At 43.7% G+C, this 26,224-nt stretch overlaps 1 protein-coding gene across 33 annotated transcripts in view; it reads right to left on the bottom strand.

Moving 5' to 3' along the window:
- Positions 1-26,224, bottom strand: part of trol (terribly reduced optic lobes) — a 531,158-nt gene that overhangs the window by 98,620 nt on the left and 406,314 nt on the right. For 30 of the 33 annotated variants that reach the window (XM_075888764.1, XM_075888744.1, XM_075888761.1 and 27 more), the window contains 3 exons: positions 14,142-14,332; positions 7,047-7,164; positions 1,495-1,643 (listed from right to left, as the gene is read on the bottom strand). In XM_075888764.1, the coding sequence (XP_075744879.1) occupies positions 1,495-1,643; positions 7,047-7,164; positions 14,142-14,332 (458 nt within the window). The remainder of the gene's footprint in view (positions 1-1,494; positions 1,644-7,046; positions 7,165-14,141; positions 14,333-26,224) is intronic. The other 3 variants (XM_075888745.1, XM_075888746.1, XM_075888778.1) reach the window with 1 other exon arrangement.

The raw sequence follows: 26,224 nt of genomic DNA, 5'->3' as shown, positions 1-26,224 counted from the left end.
CCGACGTGCACGTCTCTCCTGAACTGCCTTCTGGGCGCTCTCTTTGGCAAGCATGAACGCGGCTATCCCTCTGCCTCCCTTCATTCAGTGCCCAGGTGTACCGCCTATTCCATGAAGGTAGTGGCGTCCTTTGTTACAGGTCTACATCAACGTCACTGCAAGGGATGCCACGCCAGAGCACAAGAAGGCGCTGCTCCTGAACGCCTTCGGCGTCAAAGGACTCAACACCTACCTGCGTGCCGTCGAAGATGAGCAGCAGACGGGAGCCGACCGGCCAACTCAGACGACGACGCCGGACGTGTTCAACGCAGCTCTTGCGCTGCTTAATGAACTATTTTACCCGCAGCCAGACCTGGCATGTCTGCACGCCCACTTCAAAGCCCTGCGCCAGGGCCCAGACCAGTCAGCGGTAGAATTTATTAAAAAGTATGCCGAGCAGCCGAGCTGTGTGAATTCGACGCGACGGGCGATATTCTCGCCTTCGACCAGATCATCTCTGGCATCGCGTCATCACACCTCGAAAGAAAAGTTACTCATGTGCCGTTAATCATTGTATAAGAATCCTAGAGCCACATGTGCTTTTCTTTCTAGGGGGGATGATGTTGTGTTTTGATTTCATGGTTGCCAGATTCGGTTTCATGTATTTTCGCCCTCAGTGGGCACTACCCTGTGTATGTATGGGCGGCATTGTATATAATAAAGGAGTTTCTGCTTAGCTACTGGCTGCTGCGTACCTCGTGTCGGCCAGTGCTTCAGCGCCGTTCCCTGTGTTCTCCGTGCGGCTCGTCCGCCGCACAATACTACAGTGCCCACAAGTGTGCCTGTAGCAATTGGCTACATTAGTAGCTTCAGGCAGCTTGTAATGTCAATAGCCCTCAGTGATTAGCACGCTGCCACTTTAACTGGAGATCATCCTTATCCCTTTTGCTTTTTAGAACATGTACATTACCAACTATTCTTGTGAGAAATAAAATTGTGTTTTCACTAGCAACATTTTTAAAGCTGTTTTTCTAAGGATTTACTACAAACTTGGAGATACAGTGAACAAAAGCCATGTCATGATCAGGTTTGTTATAAGGCAGCTCGACTGTACTAACCTACACTAATGTTCCCAATGCTTTTATTAGCTTTCTTGTCTGTTAGTTATAATATGATAAGGCGCACATTAGTGGGGGTTATTGAATTGATCTACATAACTTCAGATTTTTTTTAACATGCACTTATAAACTGAAACACACAAGATCTCTTTTTTTTTCTTCGTAATTCTTCCACTGAAAAGAGGCCGCTGCAGCTGGGAGAAAACCCAGGACCTCCACCTTAGCCGCGAAACACTACAGCCACTAAGTGACAGTGGCAGGTGAGAACACATTGGTTGCTCTGGAAGCTTCCATGGTCTATTCTGCAGCAAGGGTGGATATGAACAAATTATAAAGCTAATAAATGTAATACCTGAAAACAGGCAGTATGTATGCATAACAAAAGCAATGCGCTTACGATGTGCCTATGAGTGAGATTGCTTCCAACTTTTGCAAACTTGATCACAGGTGTGGGTGTTCCTGTTGCTATGCAACGCAACTTTGCATCTTCTCCCTGGCGCACCGTCTGTCTCTCAGGTTCAATGTGCACTGAAGGAATGTTCCTTCCTGCAACAGTTGTCAGGTAAACAAGACACCATCATAAAGCTCGTGTAGAAATACCTCATCTCACACTACACAAAAGAAGAAGGGGTTATTTTTCTCTGTTAGATACAACATTATTCAGACACTCCAGCCAAAGAAAATATGGGGGATCTTCTTTGTACTTTGGGCGTCACAGGTAATGTCTCTGCCGGTAGCAAGTTATCTTTTCATCCACTTCAACTTTTTTTCATTTCTCCTCATTCGCATCTACTTATTTGTACTACACATAAAGTTTTTCACCGAAATTACGACTGCACTGAAAACAAAGAAACACATAGACAACACATAGAGCACCCGTCCTCTCTATGCGTTTCTGCATTTGTAGTGCAGTTCGAATTTTCAAATCGAAACTGACTATTGAATTCAGACATGCACCATCTAGGCCAACAGCGAGTACTAGTATAATCTAGAGCCACATAAAATATTTCATATCCTATTTATTTCATATTTTATTTGGCATAGTAAGTATCTACCCATTTGCCACAGAGCTTTTTATTGTGGGAGGCACAAACCTCCATAAAATGAATTGCAGTGTTGTTGCTAACCAAATCAGGTCGTAAAATATTTCATTCACAAACTGCTTTTGGGGAAAAATGTTTGAAAAGACCCTTCCTGGTTTCTAACATTGAACCTTGAATTTGTGATACAAATGGAAAAACAGACAGTTGAGTGTTTTTATATTATATGAAGCACTGATACCCGTTTCTTTGCTATAGACTAAATAGAAAAGTTTCAGTTGAAGATTACAACTGAAGTCTTTTACAGATTGCTATTTATGTCCTCTCGTTATGTCTCGGAGGCTTTCCAATCAATCATGTCTCCCCATCTATCTGTGACAGACTAAATGTGTCTATAGGTACCTTGCAACTTGAAAGATGTGGTTCAGGATAAAGATTAATAAAAACCAAAAAAAAACAACAAAAAGAATGTGAACTCAGAACTAAGTTTAGTTTCCTGAAGCATTCATAATATAAAGACTTCTGGAAGTCTTGTGCAGAACTATTTCATGCACTGCACATGCAGGAAAAAACAGACAAGGCATCAAATGCAGATCACAACGACAGTATCCGAGAAACAGCAAAAACAAAAAGATATAACATAAAAGCTTAAAAAAGAAAAACCAAATCTGCGCACAGTTCAGGCCACTTCGAGCATGTGGAAAAAAACACAATAAATATTTACATGCACTTCGTAACAAAGCCATCTAAAGAATATCTAGATTCAACAGTTCGCATTCGCCATTGTGAAACAAATCTGACGACACGCTGATGCAATACTCTAGCTTCCCTGCATGAGCAGTGAGTGAAATAAGTGTCTTTTTCTTCTATTTCTTCCCTCCTCCTCCAGAAAAAGTTATAAGCAGGCATTGTACCCCTCCAGGTGCCAGCTTGCTCTCTCCCTCTTTCCTCTGTGTCCTTCTGTATCAGTGTATGCAAATCAAGTAAATAATATGTCCTCCAAGAGCCTTTATATTGTGAATGCTTCAGGAAAATAAACTTCATTGTGAGTTGGTGATATGTTTTTCTTAGTAATTTATTTTAACCTTGCACCACGTCTTTCAAGGAGCGATGCACCAACTGGCCCAACACAGTGTATACTACTATTATAAGTTTACCTTGTGAATCAGATTCCAATATGAACCTGCACAGGCACAGTGTAGTTGTGAAATGGGTATAGTATCCCGTCTCTTTGGCTTCTAATTGGCTTGTGTTTAATTACAGCATTGTTGTAAAAAGCCAAAGAGTCGTGCTAACAAAGTCTAATTTGTTCAGACCATGCCCAACCTCACAAAATGTAAAGCCCAAATTACTTGAGTCCTCTTCTCTAATACGCTCAAGCCTCGACACAGAAAACATAGATTTGACAAATATTAATTATAACAAAGTAAATGAAGAATAGTATTTCCATAGACATAGTGTTAAATATACCAGTATAACACACTTTTGAATATAACATATTGTGAGCATATTATGTGTAAGATGCAACTTTGTTATAATGAGGTCCGAGTGTAACTAGCTTTTTTGATTGCTGTATGACAGTCTGGCAGCTACTAGTGAAAAAAATCACACACACAAGATAGTCAAGACACAGGTGCTAATGTCGTTCGTGTGTGTGTGTGTTTGGTTTTTACTTGCAGCAGGATGTTATACAGCAAGCAATACACCAGGCCAACAAAAAATTCGCAAGTAGCTTTTTTTTTAAGGTGTACTAAAAAATGAACCTAAGCCTCTTTTTATAAAGCTGACATGAACACGTTTATTAGTATTTAGTACCCAGTTATTATTCTTACACCATACATATTGCTATGTGCCACAGGTAAGATCATCTTGAAGCTGTGAGGCATCTGTCTGGTCAATCAAGTTACTGTGTGAAAAACACAACCATAAGCAAACAATCTAATGCTTTTGTTTGCATCCAAATTATAATCTTTATGCACAAAAGAGACAAGGGGAGCTCATACGAAACCCTAGGGTACACCTCATGGCACCAAGGCTAAGCATGAACATGATCCCCACAGTCACCTGCAGTTTCCTGGATGTAAAATAGTCTGCAAGCCATCTGCAAACGGTTTGGTCAATCTTTAAATGCTGGAAATTTTGAATAAGGACCGAGTGTGATACCACAGCAAACACCCTTTGGATTTAGATGGACAATCAATCCATCCTCAATCATCCAAAGTTGATGCCATATCATAATAGCATTAAAATAATAGGGTTCTAAATGAAAAACCTTTTATAAATCAACATTGTCAAGGATTGAAAAAAAGAAAAGAAAGAAAACATAGTTTGGTGACTTCTTAAAGAGACGCTAAAGGCAAATGTTAAGTCGATGTTGACTGCTGAAATAGCAGTCCAGGAACCTTGTAGTGCTAGTTTTGTGCCAAGGAAGTGCTTATTTTTTAAAAATAGTATTGTTTTAATAATCCAAGTCATGTTAGCGCACTTCAAATCACCTGTGCCTGACCTGAAAGCAATCTTTCAGATGTCACTGTTACCATTGCCCAACGTTGCTCGCCTTCGCTACACGACAGTCGACACCAGTAGCAGCAGAGCGAAAGTAGCGGGAGCCACAGTAGCAACAATGGCCATTGAACTAATTTCTGCAATCTCGAAGGCTATGATTTTCCCTCCTTTGTTCAACTTGGCCTCACTAAATGGCACCACCTACCCAGCCTAACCAGCCAAAAACTGAACTTTTTGAACTACTCGCCACATTCCCCACAGTAACAACAGGCGGTCCTTTTTGCTATAAATCAAACAGGAACTGAGAAGCAGCATTTTATTATGTCTTTTAATGCATGGTAAGTTCATTTTTATTGTAGCCAGTTTGATTACTAGTGGTTAATAGCAAGCGGATACTCTCATGTCATTGAGATCATTTTGCAAATGTCCCACTCGTAGTGCATTTCGTGTGATACATTTAGCTTGATTTCTCGGTAAGTAGGGCACTGTTGTAGATAATATTGCCGTTTTAGATGTTGTCATACATTGAACGTCTAGTCTGACATAAATTGTCCTTTGCCTTTGGTGTCCCTTCAAGGCATAACACTGAGCATGCTCAAGTTGTTTGGAACAAATCAGCGTCAGAGAAACAGGCCCGTAATTGGACACATTTGATTTAGAATCACTTTATAAACAGGTACAGCATTAGCTATCTTCCAGTCATTAGAAACTTCATGTAGTGACTCTTTAGATATAGCATAATGTGTTACTGTCCTGAACAATGTTTTACAACTCTCGGTGATATGCTTTCCAGCCCGGCTGCTCTACTTTCATTTCACAATTTCCATTAAATTAAAGCTCCCTCTGGCTAAAGGGCAACCAGTGCTCTTTTACATCTTCGAGCACAGCTTGTGTAGAAGGGCAAAAAAACTAATTTAAAGAAGTTGTTGAAAAGTGTGGCTTTATTGCTTAACAGTCATGCCACCATCATATAGATTCTGAAAAAGAGTGACTACTTGGGCTGGTTAGTATTGGATTTTTAAAAGAAATATACTGTTAGTGTGCAGGGAACATTTCAGAAAGAAGACAAGCCAAAGCCGAAATTGGTTGAGCCAAAGTTGAAAGTGTCTGCCATTCCTTATATGCACTAAGTTTTGCACTGCTAAAAAAGAATTGTTTAAAAAACTGAGAGAAGGTTGTCTTCACGGAAAAAAAAAACAAGCAAGGCTGCCTATGTAAAAGAGTTAACTACGAAGGATCTTCAAGTGTCGGTTGCAATAAGAAGCATGCAAAAATGTTCGTGGAATGTGTCATAGGTGTTGAGTATCTCAGTTATTTATCATGTGGTCAATACTACATCAGTCAAACTGGGCGCTGTCAGAACATATGGCCTTAGGGAGCACGCAAATCCTAAGCGGGGATCAGTGGGCAGCCACCTGGCAAGTCACTGTGCCAATTGTGGGTGCACCCAAAGTTTGATGAATGCCATGTAATAGCAAGACATAAGAACAAAAGGGCATGTGAAATACATGAAGTGTTTTTGATTCACAAAGCAGAGACTGTGTAAGTGCCTCGTATGTCAATATGTTGGACAATGAATGAAAGTATCTTTTCAGTTAAAATTTTTATTTCAAAATTTGAATAATATGTTCTGGCGCATGTGCCATCATTTATTCTGTTTTCCTGTGTGTCATCTCCTCGCCCTCTTGGCTGTGTATATATATTCCCACCATCTGTGCAATGAAATGGTTGTAAGTGTGCACTCTGTTCTATCTGTCTTCTTTCTGGAAAGTTCCCTGCACACTAAGAAAGTATATATTTTTTAAAAACTCATATAGATTCAACAGACTTACTTTCTCGCCATCATATAGTTTCATATTAACTTCTTTTTATAAGGAAAGGCAGTGGCCAAGCCCTTAAAATACTTTTTCCTAACACCTCTCAATTTAATTTTATAAAGTGTCACAATGCTGTTCATATTACCAAAGTTACATGAGGATTTAGTTTGGCAGTATGCAGTGAAAGCTGTCTTGTGCTTTTTGATAAGATTAGTTTATAAAATGTTCATTAAGCTATGGCTTCTTTCTCTTGCTCAACTCATACCTCAAGACACTCTAAATGTGGTGCCGAATGAGGTGGGTAATGCACTCTCTAAACACCAACAACAGTTGTTCGATCGTTAGCCCGTCTGCTCTGCATTCAAACGACAGAAAGTGATGCTTTAGTTGCGCTAATATTTTATGACTTGGATTTTGTTTCTTACTGCTAAAGACAGAATGATTGAATTCTCGATAGACAAGTGGACAGGACTAAAAACAAGAGCAACTTGACAAAATGTTGCAAACATGCTGTATACTGATGAACATTAACAGCGAAAAACAGAGCCTTTGAACTGGAATAAATCATGAATAAACTGAAAGCATACTTGTTGTTAGCTGCAAAGGTGCCTGGCCTTGTGCTGTTCCATAATGATTGCTTGCGACACACATGTAGCTTCCTTGGTTCTGTTCGTCAACATTCAGCATAGTCAGCCTGCCTCCCACCTAGAGGAAAAAATGCACACTCATAAAAAAATTGCAGTGCCACCTAGGCTTGTTTGCCCCGGTGCAGCAACTGAATTAGGACGGGTATCTTATGTGGAGAATACAGTGAGATAACAGAACTTGATCTTGTCTGCTGAAATGATTTGAAATCCTGCAAGTGCCTTTGTATGGAGGAGATATGGAATGATATTCCGCCTCTGTATAAATCTCATTTCTTCACAAGGCTCCCTTTTTTATTTAATGTAACTTGCGCTCGTCCGATCACCCACTCTTTCCTCCATTCCTTGGGGCCTTGAGCTCTTTGCTAACATTGTCTTGCTATCTTGTCTGCAGTCACATCACACCACGAGTCTACCTTATTTCGTTTTGTCATTAAATTCAACTATAATTGCAGACCTGGAGAGATACCAGTCATCCCTCTGTGCTGAGTGACCAGGCCAATCCAGGCTAACAATAATACAAACAATATTGTGGTATGTTACATGTAGGGTAATATTAGAGAGGACACTGTGTCAGAATACTGTCTCTATTCAGTCTTGAAGAAAAAAACGGCCTGTCATGTGTCTTTCTATACATGCTTTCAGCTGCTTCACTGTCACAAAAGGTTGGTGCACATCGGCGACTAGCAGCGGTCGCGCGACCATTTACACTGGTGACCAAATTGCGAGTGACGTTCACACCGGCAAAGTTGTATACGAGTGACCGGAAGTCACAAACCAGGAGAGTCACGTCCGCATCTCGTTATCACCGAGAATTCTGGCGACTGGCGTCGATCAGCTGATCACCGCCAGCTGAGTGAGGGGAGCAAACTGAGCGCGCCACATTTATGGTTTTTGTCCGTTCTCACACATCAAACTCCTTGACACTGCTGGGAATGCACAGTAACGTCAAGGAGTTTGATTCAAGCCAAGAACAAGAGATTGTCAAGGCGCTGATGCGCTATGCCGTGGTGTCAGCGCTGGCCGCACACAAGCCTCCAAAGAAAAAAGCTGGTGGTGGATGTGACCGTCCCTTCGCTCGCGAGAGTTGGCCGGCCATGCAAGCCGCCAACCTCCCAAGCTGCGCTGAAACGACGAGGAGTATGTCCGAGAGTGGTACGTATTCAAAAACGATCCTTGGACTTAACTTGACTTGCCACAGCCTACAATACAGCAAAAACGCGTCTCGAACGCGGTGTCTTTAGTCGGTGCTAAGGCATGAAGTGCAAAGGCGTTCTAAACGCGCTGCATGAAGGCAGTGACAAGTAAAGTTCAAGACAAAAAACAATTATGAATACAGGAGAAAGATAGTGGACAATTCATTTTCTCTTTATTTTGACGGTGTTTAGCTTCTTGCGAATGCCGCCACGTATATTTGACACTTTGCTCGAGCTGCTGCGTTCCACCCTCTACAAGCCAAGTACTCCGTGGTGGCCATGGTGCCACAGACCCAGAGGAACGCACTCGCTTGTATATGGCAGCAGAAGGCCAGCGCAATGAAAAAAAAAATAGAAAATGAGCCTGGATATAAAGAAATGCTGGTGTCACTTCTGGGAATTGCTGACTCGTTCCAGCAGCTTTGCGACTGCAGTCACGTGACTGAAAACCAATCAGGAAGCAACTAGTCAAAGCAGTCACTTTGCGACCATTTGCGACCAGTTGCAAATGTTCGTGAACTGCTGCTAGCCGACGGTGTGAACCAACCAAAAAGCTCCCGTCTTTTTAACATGTTCTGCAAAATTTATGAGGTATTTGTGTTGTGTTTATACACATCTTTTACATGCAGATGCATAATATCAAAAGTACTATATATATTATTACAGGTTCATCACGTGAACAAAGGGAGCATACTCCAGGTCGAAGAAGAAACTGTTTATTCGGGTCGAACTTGTGGCCGCGCAAAAGGAAAGTAAGACACTGGCACTGATAGCGATGAACAGAGCATCAGCGGTCGACCAATTGACAAGCGGCGAATTGTGCCGGCATTTATACCCTTGCCATCGAATATTCTAGTGTTATCGCTAGCGGTGACATAGGTTCCCAAATAATCTGTGACGTTCCCGAAGTGGGCGTAATTTTAACAAAATGATCTACTAAAGCCTGAAAGCTTCTCGAACATCGTAGGCGCGGTTTGTGCTGAATGTAGTGTAACGAGGTGATAACAAAACTTGAGGAAAGGAATGTGGCATTGCCCCCTCTGAAAAAGGCATCATCCCGATGTTTTAACAAAAGACGAAGGTACAATATAAAGACTATAAACGATAAGTACAAGCAATAAAGCATAGTAACAACAACAAAATACAGTCCTCAGGTTCTCGCATAGAATGGCTTGAGGCGCACGCAGTGGTCTGGCGTTTTCGTCTGTTATTATGCGATGCTTCGCGACTGCGGCCTGGCAGATTTTCAATGACAACACAAAGCAGTCCTTGTTTTGCAGGAGAAGGGCCTTGAGCTGTTCTTGCTTATGCTTCGGAAGGCTCGGATTGACGTCGAAAGATGGGCGAGGAGCCTCAATCTACGGAGTAGGTTCTGTAGAATCGGCGAGGGCGAAAGTATCGGTGACCTCCATAATTTCGTCGATGTAGCCGACCGTTGTACCTTTGTTACCGTGTTTGTACTCATTGCTGAAATTCGTGAGCATAACTGTTTCTTTTCTTCCCCGTAGCTCAGTGACTCCTCTTGCAACACAAATATTGCGGTTGAGCAATAGGTGCTGATTGCCTTTAACGACTCCTTCGAAGTCTTCCGGTTTTGGGGTGCCGCCAGAAATGATGACGCTTGAGCAAGGAGGAACTGTGACTTCTTGCAGCACATTCAGGGCATGGCTTCTTGATGGCATGCATGGCGCTAGTGCTTTTTCTGGGGATAGTGTTATCAACTTTGCTCTCAGGTCCATGATCACACCGTGGAGGTTCAGGAAGTCCATTCCAAAAATAACATCTCTCGAGCAATACTGCAGTACGACAAAGCTTGCGGAATAAATGCGGCTGTTAATGGTCACCCTGGCTGCGCAGACTCCTGCTGGTGTCACTAGGTGACCTCCGGCTGTACAAATCTCCGGGCCTTCCTAAGCGGTCCTAACTTTCTTCAACTTCACGGCGAAAGTCCCACTGATGACGGAATAGTCGGCTCTAATGTGGACGAGAGCGGTGATGCTGCGGCCGTCGATGAGAATGTCAAGGTCGCCAGTTCCTCGCCTGGCGTAGCGCTTTAGTCGCGTCGTCGGATCACAGCTAGGACGGTTTGCTTTGCTGCTTCCACGTTGCATCGTGACGTCTTCTGCAGACTGTGAAGGTTCGATGTCAAGACCCTTTTTGTCTTGCGGCAGGTGTTTCGATTTCGTGGCGGCAGCGTCACCATTGGCGGTGGAGATTCTTCGGTAGTTCGTTGTAGAGCAACCGCACATTCATTGGTTGCTGCCCTTAGTTTCCCGGGTAAGGACTAGGAGATAGGCCTTGAACAGAGCCAGTGTACTGTCCGCGGTGCGATGAGGCGTAGCGGCCTGGTGACGGCAAACGATAAGGTCGTCGGGGTGTCGACTACGCTCCCGCAAGGTAGTCAGCGATGTCATGCGGTCGTTCACCTCGTTGTATGCACGGCGCATTGATGTCGAAGCCCCGTAGGCCCATCTGTTCGTACTGGCAACCGTGGTAGGTGTGCCCAGCCTCGCCGCAGTGGTAGCAGAGCGGGCGTTTGCCAGGTGTCCACCAATTGTAGGTTTTTCTTCGCGCACTGCGCTGGCCCGCTGGCAAACGGTGGGATGTCGGTTGTGGTGGTGGTGGCGTCTGGCAACGGAAGTGCGACAGGGTGGCGTTTTGGCGTGGGAGTGGAGGAGGGGAGTGACGGCGGGCTGCAGCGGCATAGATCATGGCTTGTGGCTCAGGCTGCGCTGGTTCGGGTGTCCGGAAAAATTGCTGGACTTCCTGGCGTACAACGTCGGCGATCGGGTCGACGGGATGCTGTGAAGCCGGCAACAATTTACGCAGCTCTTCCCGTACGATCGCTCGGATCATTTCACGTATGTCGTCGGAGCCGAGGGCGTGAACAGCTGTGCTGTCTTGCACCGATCAGCGATCATACTGGCGGATGCGCATTTCTAAAGTCTTCTCAATCGTCGTGGCCTCCGAGACAAACTCTTGAATGGTTTCTGTGGATTTCGCACCAACCCAGCGAAGAGGTCGTGCTTTACCTCTTGCGTGAGCAAACAGACTTTCTTCTCCTCGGACATGCTGAGGTCAGCGTAGCGGAAGAGGCAGGTCATTTCTTCAGTGAAAATGGTGACATTTTCATTGGGCAGCTGCACTCGGGTCTCCAGCAATGCAGCGGCCTTCTCTTTGCGAGCGACGCTCGTGAACGTTTGTAGGAATACGCCGCAGAAAAGATCCCACATGTGAAGGGCAGATTCCCTATTCTCAAACCAGGTTCTTGGCGCATCTTCCAGATAAAAGTAGACGCGTTAAAGCTTCTGTTCCGCATCCCAGTGATTGAGGGCGGCCACTCGGTCGTAGGTGTCTAGCCAGGTCTCTGGGACTTCGAACAATGATCCACGGGAAATAGATAGTTTCCTTGGCTACTGTATCATGATCGCAGGCTGTGGCACAGCAGTTATCATTGCCGCAATCGAGGTCATGGCCTTGGTCTTCTGAGTCTTGTATTGCAGAGGCCCGTACTCTGGAGACAAACCCTGCTGCCTGCGGCTTGTTCGGTGCAAAGTCATTTGCACCGAACAAGCCTCCTCGTGTCTTGCATCCTCGTGTCTTGCACATAGGCCATATTTAGGTTTAACAATCAGCGAGTAGGTGGCACAATGCTTGTGCGAGTTCACCATCATCATCATCATCATTATGGTTAGCACGGCAGTACTAGCAGCTAGCAGGTTTGAGGCACTGAGGCTTGGTGAGCGCATGAAAAAATGAGCAAGTCTCTGGCATTGGAGCGGCACTCATCATGCACGTCTCCTGTGGCGGGTCCGTGGGAGACGGCGCCGCAGGTTCCCGCGAGCCCTTTGTGGCGAGTCAAACATTGGCACTACCGACTTTGCATGACTTTGTGTTATGTTGATTGAGTGTATTGTAATATTGTATAAGGTACGTTTTAGCATGTCACTAGTGGTGCATTTGATTCAGCTGGCGATATCGTCGTTCAGAGAAGTAGTTGAATGAATTAACACAATGTTTAGTTTGTTTCAACGGCATCCTCTGTCTCCGCATGCTAGGTGAGCAGCGTTCTCGTTCGAGACCCCACAAGTTGAAATGTTATTTACTTCACAAGCTTACTTAAGTAACATTGGAGCAGTGGAAAACTAAGTAAATAATTTCGTTACGTAGCTCTGTAGATGCAAAATATCATAAAGTAAAAATGTATGCGTGCTCAGCCTTTTTTGTGAAAAGAAAAAATCCTGTAATTCAGTTCATATTTTAAATTACCTAAAAGATTTGGTATGACGAAATTTCTAGGCACAAAAAAAAATTAGAATAAGAAAAGACTAAACCAGTGCTAACAAAAATGCCACTAGTCCTAGCACTAAATTCTGTTCTTTCTTGTCTTTTTCTGTCTCTAAATGTTTTCAGACACTGCACAAACTAGCTCAAGAACACATTTTAACAGTCATTTAGTATTTATAGATATTTTTTTATAGTAGTGCACACAGACCTGCCACAATTACTGCAGATTTTTTTTTTCACCTCAGCAAGTCAAGGTTCAATTGTGAGTGGGTGTGTAACTAAATTTCGAATATACCACCAAGATTTAATTGAGAGAAATAACCTTTGATTAGCCCTCCTATACATTTGTTTGCATTAGCCAGTCTCAATAACAACATGAAATCTTTTGATGTCACAGAGAAAGGTACATTTAGGGGCAACCTAACTTGCAAAGCCTTTTAGGAATGCTTTGTGCAGACAACCTTCTCAGCGTGACGTCAAGCGAGCCTCTACCTGCCATAGTTGAGCCTAAAAAGTGACTTTTCTTGGTGCCAAGTATTTCATGTGCATTAAAGCTTCTTGAATACCTATTTGTACGAGCAGTGTAAGTTCTTAAATGGCATAAAAAGACCCACTCACTTACACAAGAAATAGTATGGAAGCTCTTTTTTTTAAAACAAGTGATTTATTCCTGTTTATATTAAAGAAAAGAGGGAGCAGGCAAGAGAGATGTTTTTTATTTACACTGACACAGGGTAAAAAACATGTTATCTGAAACTGCAATGCCACCCAAATACTGAGGCTGTGTGTACTGCCCTGGCCTATACATAAATTTTATTTAGATCCTGAGAAAACTTTAATGAAAGAAAAAGCCAAACAGACCCATCTTTTCCGCATATGTTTCACTTTCACGAACACTTTTGCTCAGCCTCAGAAATACGCACATGCTAAAGTAATGCAATGCCCACCAGAAGAGCTGCCCTCAAAGGGGCCCAGAAACACTTTTTCAAGTAACCATGGAATGAATTCAGTGGAAGAGCTTAATGTCTCAAGAATTCAATGCCGCAAAAATTTTAAGAATCCGTCTAGTACGAGCGAAGTTACTAAAATTTGTTGCACGTTGCAATCGCATTTTCTCTTCTCTCGTCCAGACGTAAGCACTAAAAGCTAAGTAGGGATAAGTGGCAGGGCCAAATAAAAACGTCAAGCGCGGCTCGTGACTTTGAGTACTTTTTTCTTTTTCTTTTTCTTTGAATGTATTACATTTTTAGTGTGATTGCGCGCGCACGCGTAGACAAGTGGCAGCCTCCCGTGGCGATCTCTGTAATGACCGAGTGTGCCATGTTCAAATCAGTCAATGGCTGATAGATGGACTTTTTGCGAGTAATTTTTTTAGCGTATTCCGTGATTTGTCGAGAGAAGAGAAAGCCATCTTTAGCTTACTATAAAAATTTATTGTGAATTCCAGGCCGTGTGCAACACTAACATTTGGCTCGCGTGTTTTCAGGAGCATCTACTACCGATCGGCAGTGTTTTCCGACCTTTGATTTTTACCTTTAATTAGGGTAAAACTAACCTGGTTCACGTTGTCTGGCATTGGGCCACCAGAAAATGACCATGTGATGTTTGGTGTTGGCCGACCCGAGGCTCGGCATTCTAAGTGTACAGTCTCTCCTTTCCTGGCCTCGATGCTTGTCGGTTGAATGGTAAGATGGGGCCCCTCTCCAGCACCTGAGTCATCTTCGGAAACAATGGCGGCCATTGTTTCTTTTTAAGAAGGTTAGTGAAGAAAGAGTTATAGCAGGTGGTTTCACAGTCACAGAGAAAGGTACGAAGTCTTTCATTTAGTTGATTAACTAGTGCTGTCCTGCACGACTTAGTTATGCCTAAGACTTGCAGTAAAGATACAGGTGCCACAAAATGCTAACGGAACATGCAAGCAGTAGCCAAACCACGACTTAGTGTGCTACCAGCAGCAATGTGTACTACATGAAATGCACACAAATAAGTTGCACTGGCCATGCAATATAATTTTACTAACTTCTTTATCAGCAGCTCTTGCCATGGAGCGCTTCTTCAATGGTCAATGCTAGAAAAGGCTTCTGAGCTTGCCACAACTACAGTAGACTCTCGTTAATCCTAACCTCAAGGAACCAAGAAAATGACTTCCGTTTAATAGGAGCTTTGTTTACTGAGAAATGGATAAGGGTGTAGAATCCAAGTATGAAATTATTCATGCTGTAATAAGTTATAAGGGTACTTGCTTGGGTGAGCTGGTAGCTATTCATTGTTACATTGTTTCGTACTGCTTAAGAGACGAAGACTTGGAATAAAGGACAAGATGGGCACATTGTGTCCATCTAGTCCTTCATTCTAAGAGTTCAGTCTTTAAGCTGTGCACAATAACATAAGAATGTGATAAGTTGTTCCATTTAAGCAGCAGTTTTATTTACAATTAATTAACTGTATTATTAATCAGAGGAAGTAGCTCTTGTCAGAAGCATATGCTTGATAATAGGAACTTGTTTTTGGGCGAGTACTCAACATTGAGATTTTTGCACTAAATAGACAAACACATATGAGAAGACAGGACGTGCCTGTCCTGTCTTCTCACATGTGTTCGTCTTTTTTAGCAAAAAAATCACAACACATGCGCAGTGCCTGCTAACTTCTGATGTTTGTTATAGTGGGAATACAAAGACTGCCATTGTGGCCACAGTTTCACAGAAAAAAAAATAGGTTAACTTTTTTCTTTTAACTCTCTTTCTTTGTGAGGAAGCTAAATAAAAAATATTGCACCATGACACCGGCAACCACTGTTTTCATTAACGACACAAAAAGTAAGTGGTTGCTGCCAGCACATAAACGTTCCCCTAGCATTGACAGCTGGAACAAGTGCTTCTTCCCCTCAGCTTTTATATAGAGAGAATTTTAAAAATATATTGAAAGGCTCCACGTATATTGCTAGCACAAGACATATAGCTTGTGACACTACAGCTGTGCAGAAAGATGCAGATCGGCCACTGCTCGCGTATTCTGCTTGCTTTACCGGTCACCTGTACATAGTAGTATGGTGTAAACTGCAGCTAACAGCAAACACCTTACATCTTAAAAGTGGCATAAATAGCTGCAAAGCATAGAGCTCTACTATATAAAAAAGAAAAGGTTCGTGCATGCAATGCAAGTAATGAAGGTATCAAAGAAAAAGAATCTAGACAACTACTTGCACTGAGAAACTAAAACAAATAAAGCACATACATATAACCTCTCATTAACTTTTCATTCATGGAGTGAGCAGGCTGATAAAAATGAACACTGCCTGTCACTGCAGTGCATGCATCCTTGCGTTGCAGTTAGTGCTCTGGCAGTATGCGAGTGTTTCATCCACGCATACTGCGTGATGAGCGCGCACAGTTCGAGTGAATACGCATCTCTTCCAGCCAGTATGTAGGCTCACATACACTGCTAGAGCAAATAAAGACAGAACTCTGAAGATTAAGTCCCAAGTATTATCACAGTGAAATGAACATGAAAAGATTTACTTGTAAAAACTGACACAGGTCTTTATTTTTAGAGCAAGGGATGAATGCTCCTGAAATGCATATTTTATGCACAAGAATATAGACAGAACAATCAAAGAAAAGAGTGTGCTACAGCCAAAGATGACCTAATTTACTGCTGTTGCACATTAACAAGAAAATAATTTGTGGTTCTAGATTAACTTTTCATCATGGTATAGAATGACATACCTATGCATTTATATCTTATCACTCTGAGAATTCAGATTAGCTAGGTGGACAAAGTTGTTTACACAGAAATAAAATTAAGTGCAGAAACATTACTGTATATTGTCAGCAATAACATTGTGAGCTTTTAGCATGCACATATAAGAAAACAGTATGGCTGTCAAAGCTTTAATACTGTAAAATCTTCTATATTTGAGTATGCTTAATTTATGTGAATCCACTAAATGCAAAATGTAGAAAAAAAGTGCATCACTTGAACCTCAATATAATGAATTATCGGTTATAAGAAAGGTAGTGAAAAATCATGTTGTATAAATAGTGTTAAATGTTATAACAAACTTTTGAATACGTATAATGAAGTATTTTCACAGCAGATGCGAGTTTATTATAACGAGGTACGAGTGTTCAATATATTTGGAGAAGAAATGTGAACACTATGATGATGCGTGCCTTGGATAGGAAACAGAAAATGCTCAACAAGCAATGATTGATAAACAGATTGCTGCAGTGAAAGGTTAAAAAACAACTTTTTTTATAAAACAAAGTTATCAGAAAAAAAAGCTTTCAGGGCCATAATGAGCCACATAGCTGAAATTCATACTCATCAAGTTTAGTAGCTGTGCCCAAAGCTTGCAATGCTCGCAAAATTGGTACTCAGAAATCATACTTTTAAAGAGCACAGCATTCAAGCACAGACTGCTGTGAATGATATGATGAAAAATAAATAAAAACTGTAGTCTACCAAAAAACTAAGCAACAAGAAATACTACTAGATTTACTGCACCAAAATAAATCAACGAAAATAATTTTTAAAATTTTTGTGACGATGAAGAAATACAGTGGGTGAAATTCTTTTATTAAATGTACTACACGAGGAGACAGTTCAATCTGCCGATACTGCAAATTAAAACTAACATGATTTGTGGGGTTTAACATCCCGAAACCACCACATGATTATCAGAGACGCCGTAGTGGAAGGTGCCGGAAATTTCGATCACCTGGTGTTCTTTAACGTGCACCCAATTCTGAGCACACGAGCCTACAGCATTTTACCCTCCATCGAAAATACAGCCGCCGCAGCTCAGATTCGATCCCGAGACCTGCAGATCGTTAGCCGAGCAGCTTAGCAACTAGACCACCACGGTGGGGCTGCAAATTAAAACTACTTACCATATTTATTAGAATATAAGGCGGTCACGATTAAAAGGCGAGGGGGGAGTTGAAGGAGCGAGGAAAAGGAGAAAAAAGCTTGCACACTAATATAAGGAGAGAGTTCTCGCCAAAAACGTTATTTGACATCCCACCTTCTATGGGAAAATAATCCGTGTAACCACATAATCACGAGCTGTCATCATCTGAAGTATCACTGCTTTCCTTGTCACTGTCGCATTTCCAAGTTCACTATCTTCAGTGCCATCCAGCGAGTTGGAAACAGAGCACTTTTTAAAAGAATCTGCCACTATTTCATTCGGTATGGCTGCCCAAGCATCGGTTATCTATCGAGCCACTGCAGACAAAGATGCACGCTTCAAACGGCCTCTGACGATGTGAAAAGGCACAATCGTCAGAGGCAATCATCACATTGTAGAGGTGTCTCGTATGGTTTTAAAAGTAGTGACTATGGTGACAAGGCTCATCACCGTAGTGTAATGATAAAAATAAGGGGGCACGTTGCAGTAAATTTGTAGTCGTTTTTACTGCCACCGTCTAGCTGTTCCAGTGTCGTAGTGGGTTGACGTGCAGTTGGGAAAGCGATCGTGCCGCAAGTCGTCGGTTAAAATTCCCGTTTTGTTTTTTTTCCCTTTTTTTTTTAGGGTAATCCATAAAATTGATGTTACTGCTTTAAGTAGTCGCAATTTTGCATTTTTACAAGCAAATCATGTCGGTGTTTGTGCCGGTTGCTAGACAGCCCTACCGCATTGATTTTTAAAGACACAGTGGGTACGTTGTTGGTTTACATATACCGTACGTTGTTGGTTTGCAACATGTACGCTGTTGATGAGTGAGTGAGTAAGATAGCTGTATTAGGTCCAAAATAGACGCGAGTAGCTCAGTGTCACCTAGCTAGGCCCACTCGGGGACCTCGCGCGGGCCCTTTGGATGGCCAGGATTTGAGAGGTGAGGTTTTGTGCAAATTCAGTTCGAATCGTGAGGGCCAACTAAACTTTTCTCCTTATTTTCTGCATTCAATATTGTTTCAAGTAATGATGCCTATTTTAAAAAGGGAGTCGTGTTGGGCAACATCCTACAGTGAAATGATGGGAGGAGCCGCTGGCGGGCGAAAACCTGGACAATCAGCTGAGTCTAAGTTCTCGCTGATGAATCCGGCTCGCTGAGTGGCAGCCACCAACCTAGTCTGTTAACGTGCAGAACGATGGGCGTAAGCCCATATGTTCCCTTTGTACAGCAACACGAAAAATACGTGGTACAGATTGATTTGGGAACATCACATTACGTGTAACAAACTATTATTTGAGAACACCACATTATGTGTATTAAAACTATTAGTTGGAGCTACGGTGTGAATGGAAAGGGACAGAAACACCACCGAGTGTGGTTGTTCGATGTAATAATAAAGTTAATTTGCACGCATACAACGGAATCTGCTCACCCAGCGCAGTATCAATCTGAAATCATCGGGGAAGAACTTCATTCAACGTTGGACATAAAAAGAGGTTGGTAGTTATATCCCCGATGAATAAAAATGATTATCATTTAAAAACAAGTAACAATATTCAAAACAATACTGAGAGAAGAAAATAATTATAAAAAAAAGCGTGATTCGAATAGAAGTTGTACACCAACGACACTGCCCCACAAGATTCATATGATAGGGCTGTCTAACAACCGCCTCAGACAGCGAGACAATTTTCTTGCAGAAAAGCGAACTTACAAATCTTTGAGAGCAGTAACGTCAATCTTGACGCATTACCTTGAAAAAAAGAAAAAGTAACAAATCAACAAACGGGAATTCAAAATGACGACCTGCGGATTGATCACTTCACCAACTACGCGTCAACCCGCTACATCACCAGAACAGCTAGACGAAGGCGTCTAAAACAACTACAAATTTACAACAATAGCCTCCCCCCCCCTCTTTCCCTATACACTACAGTGACGAGCCCCTTCACTGTAGTCATTGGTTTAAGGTGGTGGGGCCTGTCGCTATAGCTGCATCGCCATTATGACGGGCCCCCTCACTGTTACAATTTTACTACGCTGATGGACTCTCTCACTTTAACGATAGTACCGCACTGACCAGCCCGTCACATAGTCACCACCGTTCTTAAAAGACTTGTTCAGACACATCCTGTGGCTGAAACTGACTCGTCATGCCCCCACGGATGACAACCAGATAGGTGGCTTCTTCTTGTAGCTTTTTCTTGACCACTTCGGTCAGATGTCGCTGAAAATAGTCAAGAATGAGCATTGATTGGCAAGCCAATGGTGCCTCGGGACCACACAGTTTTGATCCATTCGATGACGAGTGTCTCAGTCATCCAGCCTTTTTTATGGCAGCGGATGTATACATCCTTCAATTTTCATTTTTCGACGTGGTTTCCCTCTTCAGCACCACGTCAGGCGGCAGCTTGTGCCCGTCAGCAGTAGAGCTACTGTATATGCTCCTTATGAGAACAGTAGTGCATAGGTCCACTGTTTTGCCTAGTTCCGCGCTGTTTTTGCAGGCAACTTGCTTAAGCTTATCGCCGATTGATGAAGCATGTCGCCGATCTATGGTGGCTGAAAGGGAATGTGTCAGCATTGCATCGGCCGTGCCGAGTTCGGAGGCGTGATGGTAGTTCATGCCACGACGGGGTGGCACACCCATCACTGCCGCGATTCCTTGAGAGCTCCTCTGAGCGCCGCGCGTTTTGTCACTTGTGTAACAGGCACAAGTTGCAACAATGTCTGTGATAGTGTGCTGGTTTGAGCCCTTTTGGGATTGGTACATATCGACGTGGCCATACCACGATGATCTTTAAATAGCAAGAACCCTTCTTTGCATCTTCGGCCTGAAAACAAGCAAATAAGGTGCCATTCTTCGCTGTTCCCGTCCACGATGAATGGCGCAGGGCCTGAGTGAGCCCGACTCTTTGTGTTGACAAGTCACTGGAGAACAACTGCGTCATGTGCAAGGCTCATTTAGACGAGAGATTCATCGTCAGTATGTGTACAAGCATGGGATCAACGGTGAATCTGAGGAAGTCCCTTGTGATCGCCTTACACTGACAAACAAACACGATTAGTATGATATTTCTAAATGTGCCTGCTTACCTCTAAAGAAGCTAGTACTTCCTAAAAATAAAGATGGTGTCGTATGATAGAAGTGCAACTTCCAAGTGAGGAAAGGTTGACTATCAACGATGAACTGCACAGGGCTGAAACGGATGTTCACCAAGTTCGATTAACCGCGGCTACAATAACTTGGAGGGCACGATGCAAGACGACCCTTCTATTAAGTACTGGGTGAAACACATCATGCTAAATGACACGGACATAGCGCTTTCAGTCTGTTTGTCAAGTGTGTGAACTGCAGTATGCTTTGGAAAGTTACCTTTGTAATGAAGTAATGCTTCAATCTTTCATTGCACGGCATATGTACAGTGGTACTCGTACTCAGTATGATTTGCAACACGGAAGCCATGGTTAAAAGCGCCCTATCTTAAGCTGTAACAATGGCAAAAATGAAATTGGTTCTGAGAATATCAGCAGTACAAACAGTCGTCAGATCAGTGATTATTTTTATGTCAACGCCACCATGCAGTGCTGGCGTCACTTTGGCCACAGGTCGGATATCGCAACTCATATTGAATGCGACTGTATGTGGTGTCGCGATTACAGTTACGGTTTCGTAACCGGTTCTCTGGCCCCCAAGGGGCATTGTACAAATGTATATAATAGCATCCTTGTGTACATAAAGGGAGTTCCTGCTTGACTACCGGCTGCAGCGTACTTCTTGTCGGCCGGTGTTTCAGGCGATGAAGATCTGCAATCCAAGAGCATCGGGCGATAAGGTGGGCATCCAGCCTTCTTTCTTGTGCTATCGACTCGGCACCCGTGCAAGCTGTCTCACCGGTACTTTATCTTCTGCACCCATTCCTACTTTTCTACACTTTTGTGCCAGTCTGATCACGAGGCTCTCGACGCTCTCTTCGGCAATCATGAACGCGGCTATCCCTCCGCCTCCATACCTTCAGTGCCCCAGTGTACCGCCTATTCCATGGAGGCAGTGGTGTACTGTGTTACAGGTTTACATCGACGCCGCTGCCAGGGACGCCACAATGGAGCACAAGAAGGCACTGCTCCTGAACAGCTTCGGTGTTGAGGGCCTCAACATCTACCTGTGTGTCGCCAAAAATGAGCAGCAGCCGAGAGCAGACCGGCCAACTCAGGAGACGACGCTAAACGTGTTTGACGCAGCTCTTGCACTGCTTAATGAACTATTTGACCCGCAACCAGACGCAGCGTGTCTGAGCGCCTACTTCAAAGCCCTGCGTCAGGGCCCAGACCAGTCGGCGGTAGAATTTATTCAGGAAGTACGCCGAGTAGCCAAGCTCGGCGTACAGAAGGCGCTCAACGAAGTGAGGGAGGAGGAGCGTGTCGGCCGCGGGTCGCTACAGTTATCGGGACCACAAGTCGACGCAGTGTCGTCGCGTCCCATTCGAAATGGCGGCTCAGCTCGCCGAGCAATTCAAGGTGCCAGGCCAAATAACGGCCGCCCTCCCCAAGCTTCGGTGCAAGATGGCGCTAGTAGGACTTGCACATCCTCGCCCTCCCCTGCTGTAGACACCTCTTCTCCAGCTTTGCCGCCAGTTCACACGGATGCCTGTTACCGCTGCGGCTTGACCCGACATTGGGCCAACTCTGCCACTTGCCCTGCCAGGAGCCAGACGTGTTCACGGTGTGGACGTAGTGTACACTATGCGCGGGTCTGCCGCACTACTACGGAGTCGACTGGTCATCAAGGCACATCCACGGTGACCGATACAGTTACTGTCCTGCAAGTGGCTACGAGGGTTCCGGCACAGACTGAGTGTGCTCACTAGGGCTGCACCTGTTGGCGTCCCAGCTGAACGTGTTCTTGATGCGCCTGCTCCTGCCGTGTTGCTTGCAGTTGGGCATACCCGGTCGCACCTGCTGCTGCTGACCATACCTTACCTTACCCACTTCCGTCTCATCTGTTCATACTTTGCTTGTGCCTGCTACTCCCATTCTGCCTGCTGCTACTTCCATCCGGCTGTACTTCTTCCGACTGATGATGAGCTCCGGGATACTGTTTCTGTTTGCCGTCCACCGGAGGTGCACCTGCCGAGCGCGACAGCCGAGTTTCCAGAAGCAGTTCCAATTCAGCAGACGGTGGAGGTGCTTCCATTGGTCACGTTTGCACCGGTTGTGCCCGTTCCTGTTCGGTGCACGGCGCCTGTGTCAGTGACACCAAGCAGTGCCCCGTCCGAGCATCGCTTTATGCTTGTTTCGGCCCCTACTGTGCCAGAAGTACGCTGGAAGGACAACACATTGGCCAATTCTTACGTACCACCGGACTGCTGTGGGTGGTGACAGTGCCTGTCATGAAAATTACACCGCTACAGGCGTCGGCGCCGTACACTTAAACATCGCAGTGACTATGCGGACATCCTCTCTCGAAGGAGGGGATGACGAGCGGCATATTTTGCACTGAGCTTTGTTTTCATGTGGCTTGCTTAGTTTGATAGTGTGCTTGCTGTACATTCGTATCTTTCATTGTGCTATGTGCAGTGTGTGCTTCTGTTATGTGTTACCCCCCCATGCTTTCTATTCAAGGGGGAGATGATGTGATGTTATTCCTTTTCAAGTGTGCATTACCTTTGCATTTTCGTGTGTTTGCTGTGCATGTCTTTACACTGTTATGTTGTACATTTTCTTGCTTTTCTGAGTATTCTGTGCATTTTATTATTGTCCATTGGTTGCGGGGATGATGTGGTGTCGCACCTATGGTTCTGGTTTCAGAACTGGTTCTCTGGACCCCAGGGGGCATTGTACAGCATTGTACATATGTATATAATAGCATCCCCGTGTTCATAAAGGGAGTCCCTGCTTGGCTACCGGCTGCGGAGTACTTCTTGTCTGCCGGCGCTTCAGCGTCGTGCCTTGTGTTCTCCCTGTGGCGCGTTTGCCGCACGATACTATACTGTACAGGGTGTTTGTTCTTGCAAAAAAAAAAAAGAAGAGGATGTCGACAGTATTACTAATGATAAGGGCCTCCAGTTTGAAATGGATGCCACGATTTCTTGCAAAGGGTTTGAAATAGGAACAGGAATACAAAGTGTGCAAATAAAAACAAAACACATTCCTTCAATGGAAATAAATGGCACAGCCTGACGTATTGTGGGACAGCACGGAATTGAACCCGATGTGCAGTGCAGGTTCATAGGCTGATGATAAATGAGGTGTATTATAAGCGTACATAAGCAATACAGTCAAGACCTAACCTAACACAGAAGTTGATGTGAAAAATGCGCAGCTGCACCTGCAAAAGCACACCATTGCGAAAATTAGCAATACCACACGAAAAGTGCAACAGGGCAAAGAAGCCATACGTTACTCCAGTTTCGAGGAAAAGCTACAAAGCCTGCCAAAAAAGCAGCAAGTGTGCAGGTAAATGAATGCTTTGAAGCATCGAAAACAGAAGGGTGATACTTTAACAAGAGTAGATGCTTGAGTGCATTGAGATGCATATGTGATGTTTTCCAGTTCAACTGTAAGAAACTGTCAAAGTAAATGTGCTTTTAAAGCTTCTGCCAAACACACTTTCCTTATCGATGTGCAAGTTACACAAAATAAAGCGTTCAGCTATGCTTGCTGATGCTTCTACATAAATTGAGACGTCACGGAGAAAACTGCGGCATCAAAGTGAAAACCGCACGGACGTTGTTTTGCCAAGCTCACGGCAGGTCTATCTTTCAGCGTCTCGGGGTATCATAGTGGAACACGCAGCTAATATACAGAAAAGCAAGTTCAAAACATCAGTTTTGAGCGCACATACATGCTATGCAGTGAGCTGTTAGACAAGTGCCAACTAGCATTTGTTGTAATCTCCATGGTATCATGAAATAGTGGCAACAAAAAGCGACTGCTATGCGCACGCGATAGAGGGAGGCATCTCGAAGCCGAAAGCAGTGTCACCACATTTGGAGGAATTCTCTCTTTCTCTCCGGCGTGCCGATGCTGACACCTCTTCTTCTAGCCACCATAGCTGATCGCCTGTCGACCTGTTTGGCGTTTCAACTACCGGCAACGAAAAACAAGACACCTGCTTTGAAGCTGTGCCATGGGAGTTGATGATGGTGGTTCGCGATTTTTCGCACCCTGCAGTGCGTACATGAACTTGGCGATCACGTTTGGCGTGTACCGTTTGCATCGACGGCATGTAAAAAAATATTGGGGTCTCGTCTGCATTTCCGATCTAATAAAGGCAGAAGTTGCTCTCTTCGCAGTCTGATGGCATAACGTTGAAAAGACAGCAGCTTTTCCTCATAGTCACAGGGAAGCTTTTGCACAATAGAAGTCCGCATTTTAAGTGAAAAGCCAGCTCTCTTCATGTATTTTTGCACCCAGCCTCAACTAGCCTTGAACTGCAACCCAGAGATGCCGTGATATACTGCGAGTTCTTGTGCCTTCATCTGAAGCATTTCCGTTCTCACAGTCAAGGCACGGGTCCCAGTTTCTCTGATAAATTCTGTCACACTTGCCTCCACTTCAGAAAACACACCCTTGCGCGGTCCTCGAAAAGCTTTCGCGTCGCAGCGCAGGCAAGAAGGGCCTCCTTCTCCTTCCTCCCACGACTAACTTTGTTTTCTTGGACGCCATACTTGTGACCTGGAGCACAGCTGCCTAAAGCTTCGGCATCGTTTATCACCTTCCTTTTGAATGCTGCATCATAGTGACAATGATGAATTGACATAATAATGAGTGACGACGGAAAGGTTCTCATAGGTAGTCCAAATGCCCCGCCGAACAAAGGTCACGGGAGGCTACGCGCACCATCAAAGGTACAATTTGTTCTCTAGCAAGGGCACATAAAATTGGCCGAAACTCATTTTGTGAATTGCACCATACTGGATTTCGGCTGGATGTTTTTTTTTAACGTTTAGTGACTTTCCAATGCTCCAATTCCAATCTAAGCCCGTGACATTCTAGGCCATTGTTTTTGTGGAGGTAACTGCTGTCAGACCATTTTCTCTTTTTTTGTGGTCGATGACCTATTAAGTAATGAAAACATTTGAAATTATTTACATTTTCATGCAAATCAAATAACAAAATGCCTTTCCTGACATTGAAGCAATAATTGATGTTTACGTCGAATATAAGCTTGGCTAAAGTATACTTTGAGGCCACGGTCTTGGGAAAAAAATGTTGCCTTATATTCGTATAAGTACAGTAATTCAACAAGGTTTAAGGCCTGAATTCTTACTGCCCCCTTATAAAAGTGCCTATGCATTATTTTGCTCTTGAAAGGACGTAAAGATTGGCAGTGATACATGGCAACACTTTCAGTGCACAAAGAAGGACTGGAACAAAGGAAGCAAAAACAAGATGATGTTGTTGCTTCCAACATAGTCTGTTGGAAGCAAATCGCTGTAAAGTTGATGAGTTGGAAATGATGAACACTTGTAAAAATCAGCACAAACAAGACCGAGACAAAGACATGTTCACGCTGATTTTTACAAGTATGCTGTTCGACGCAAGCGCATTGTCCTGTCTGCATTTCCTTTGTATCGTGCAATTATTGGCATGTATTCTACTACAGTGCGTTGTAATGGTGGTTTTTAAAATAGACATGAAGTTAAGATATTAACAGCTCGTTTTTTATCTTTCTTCATTATGCCATCAAAAGATAGGAAAGCAGTGTGCTTTCAAAACAGCCGTGATGAAA

This window comes from Rhipicephalus microplus, chromosome 3 (genome assembly GCF_043290135.1).
Source record: "Rhipicephalus microplus isolate Deutch F79 chromosome 3, USDA_Rmic, whole genome shotgun sequence".
Lineage (NCBI taxonomy): Eukaryota > Metazoa > Arthropoda > Arachnida > Ixodida > Ixodidae > Rhipicephalus > Rhipicephalus microplus.
The sequence above is the reverse complement of the archived record's forward strand: the minus strand, read 5'-3'. Positions and strand labels throughout refer to the sequence as shown.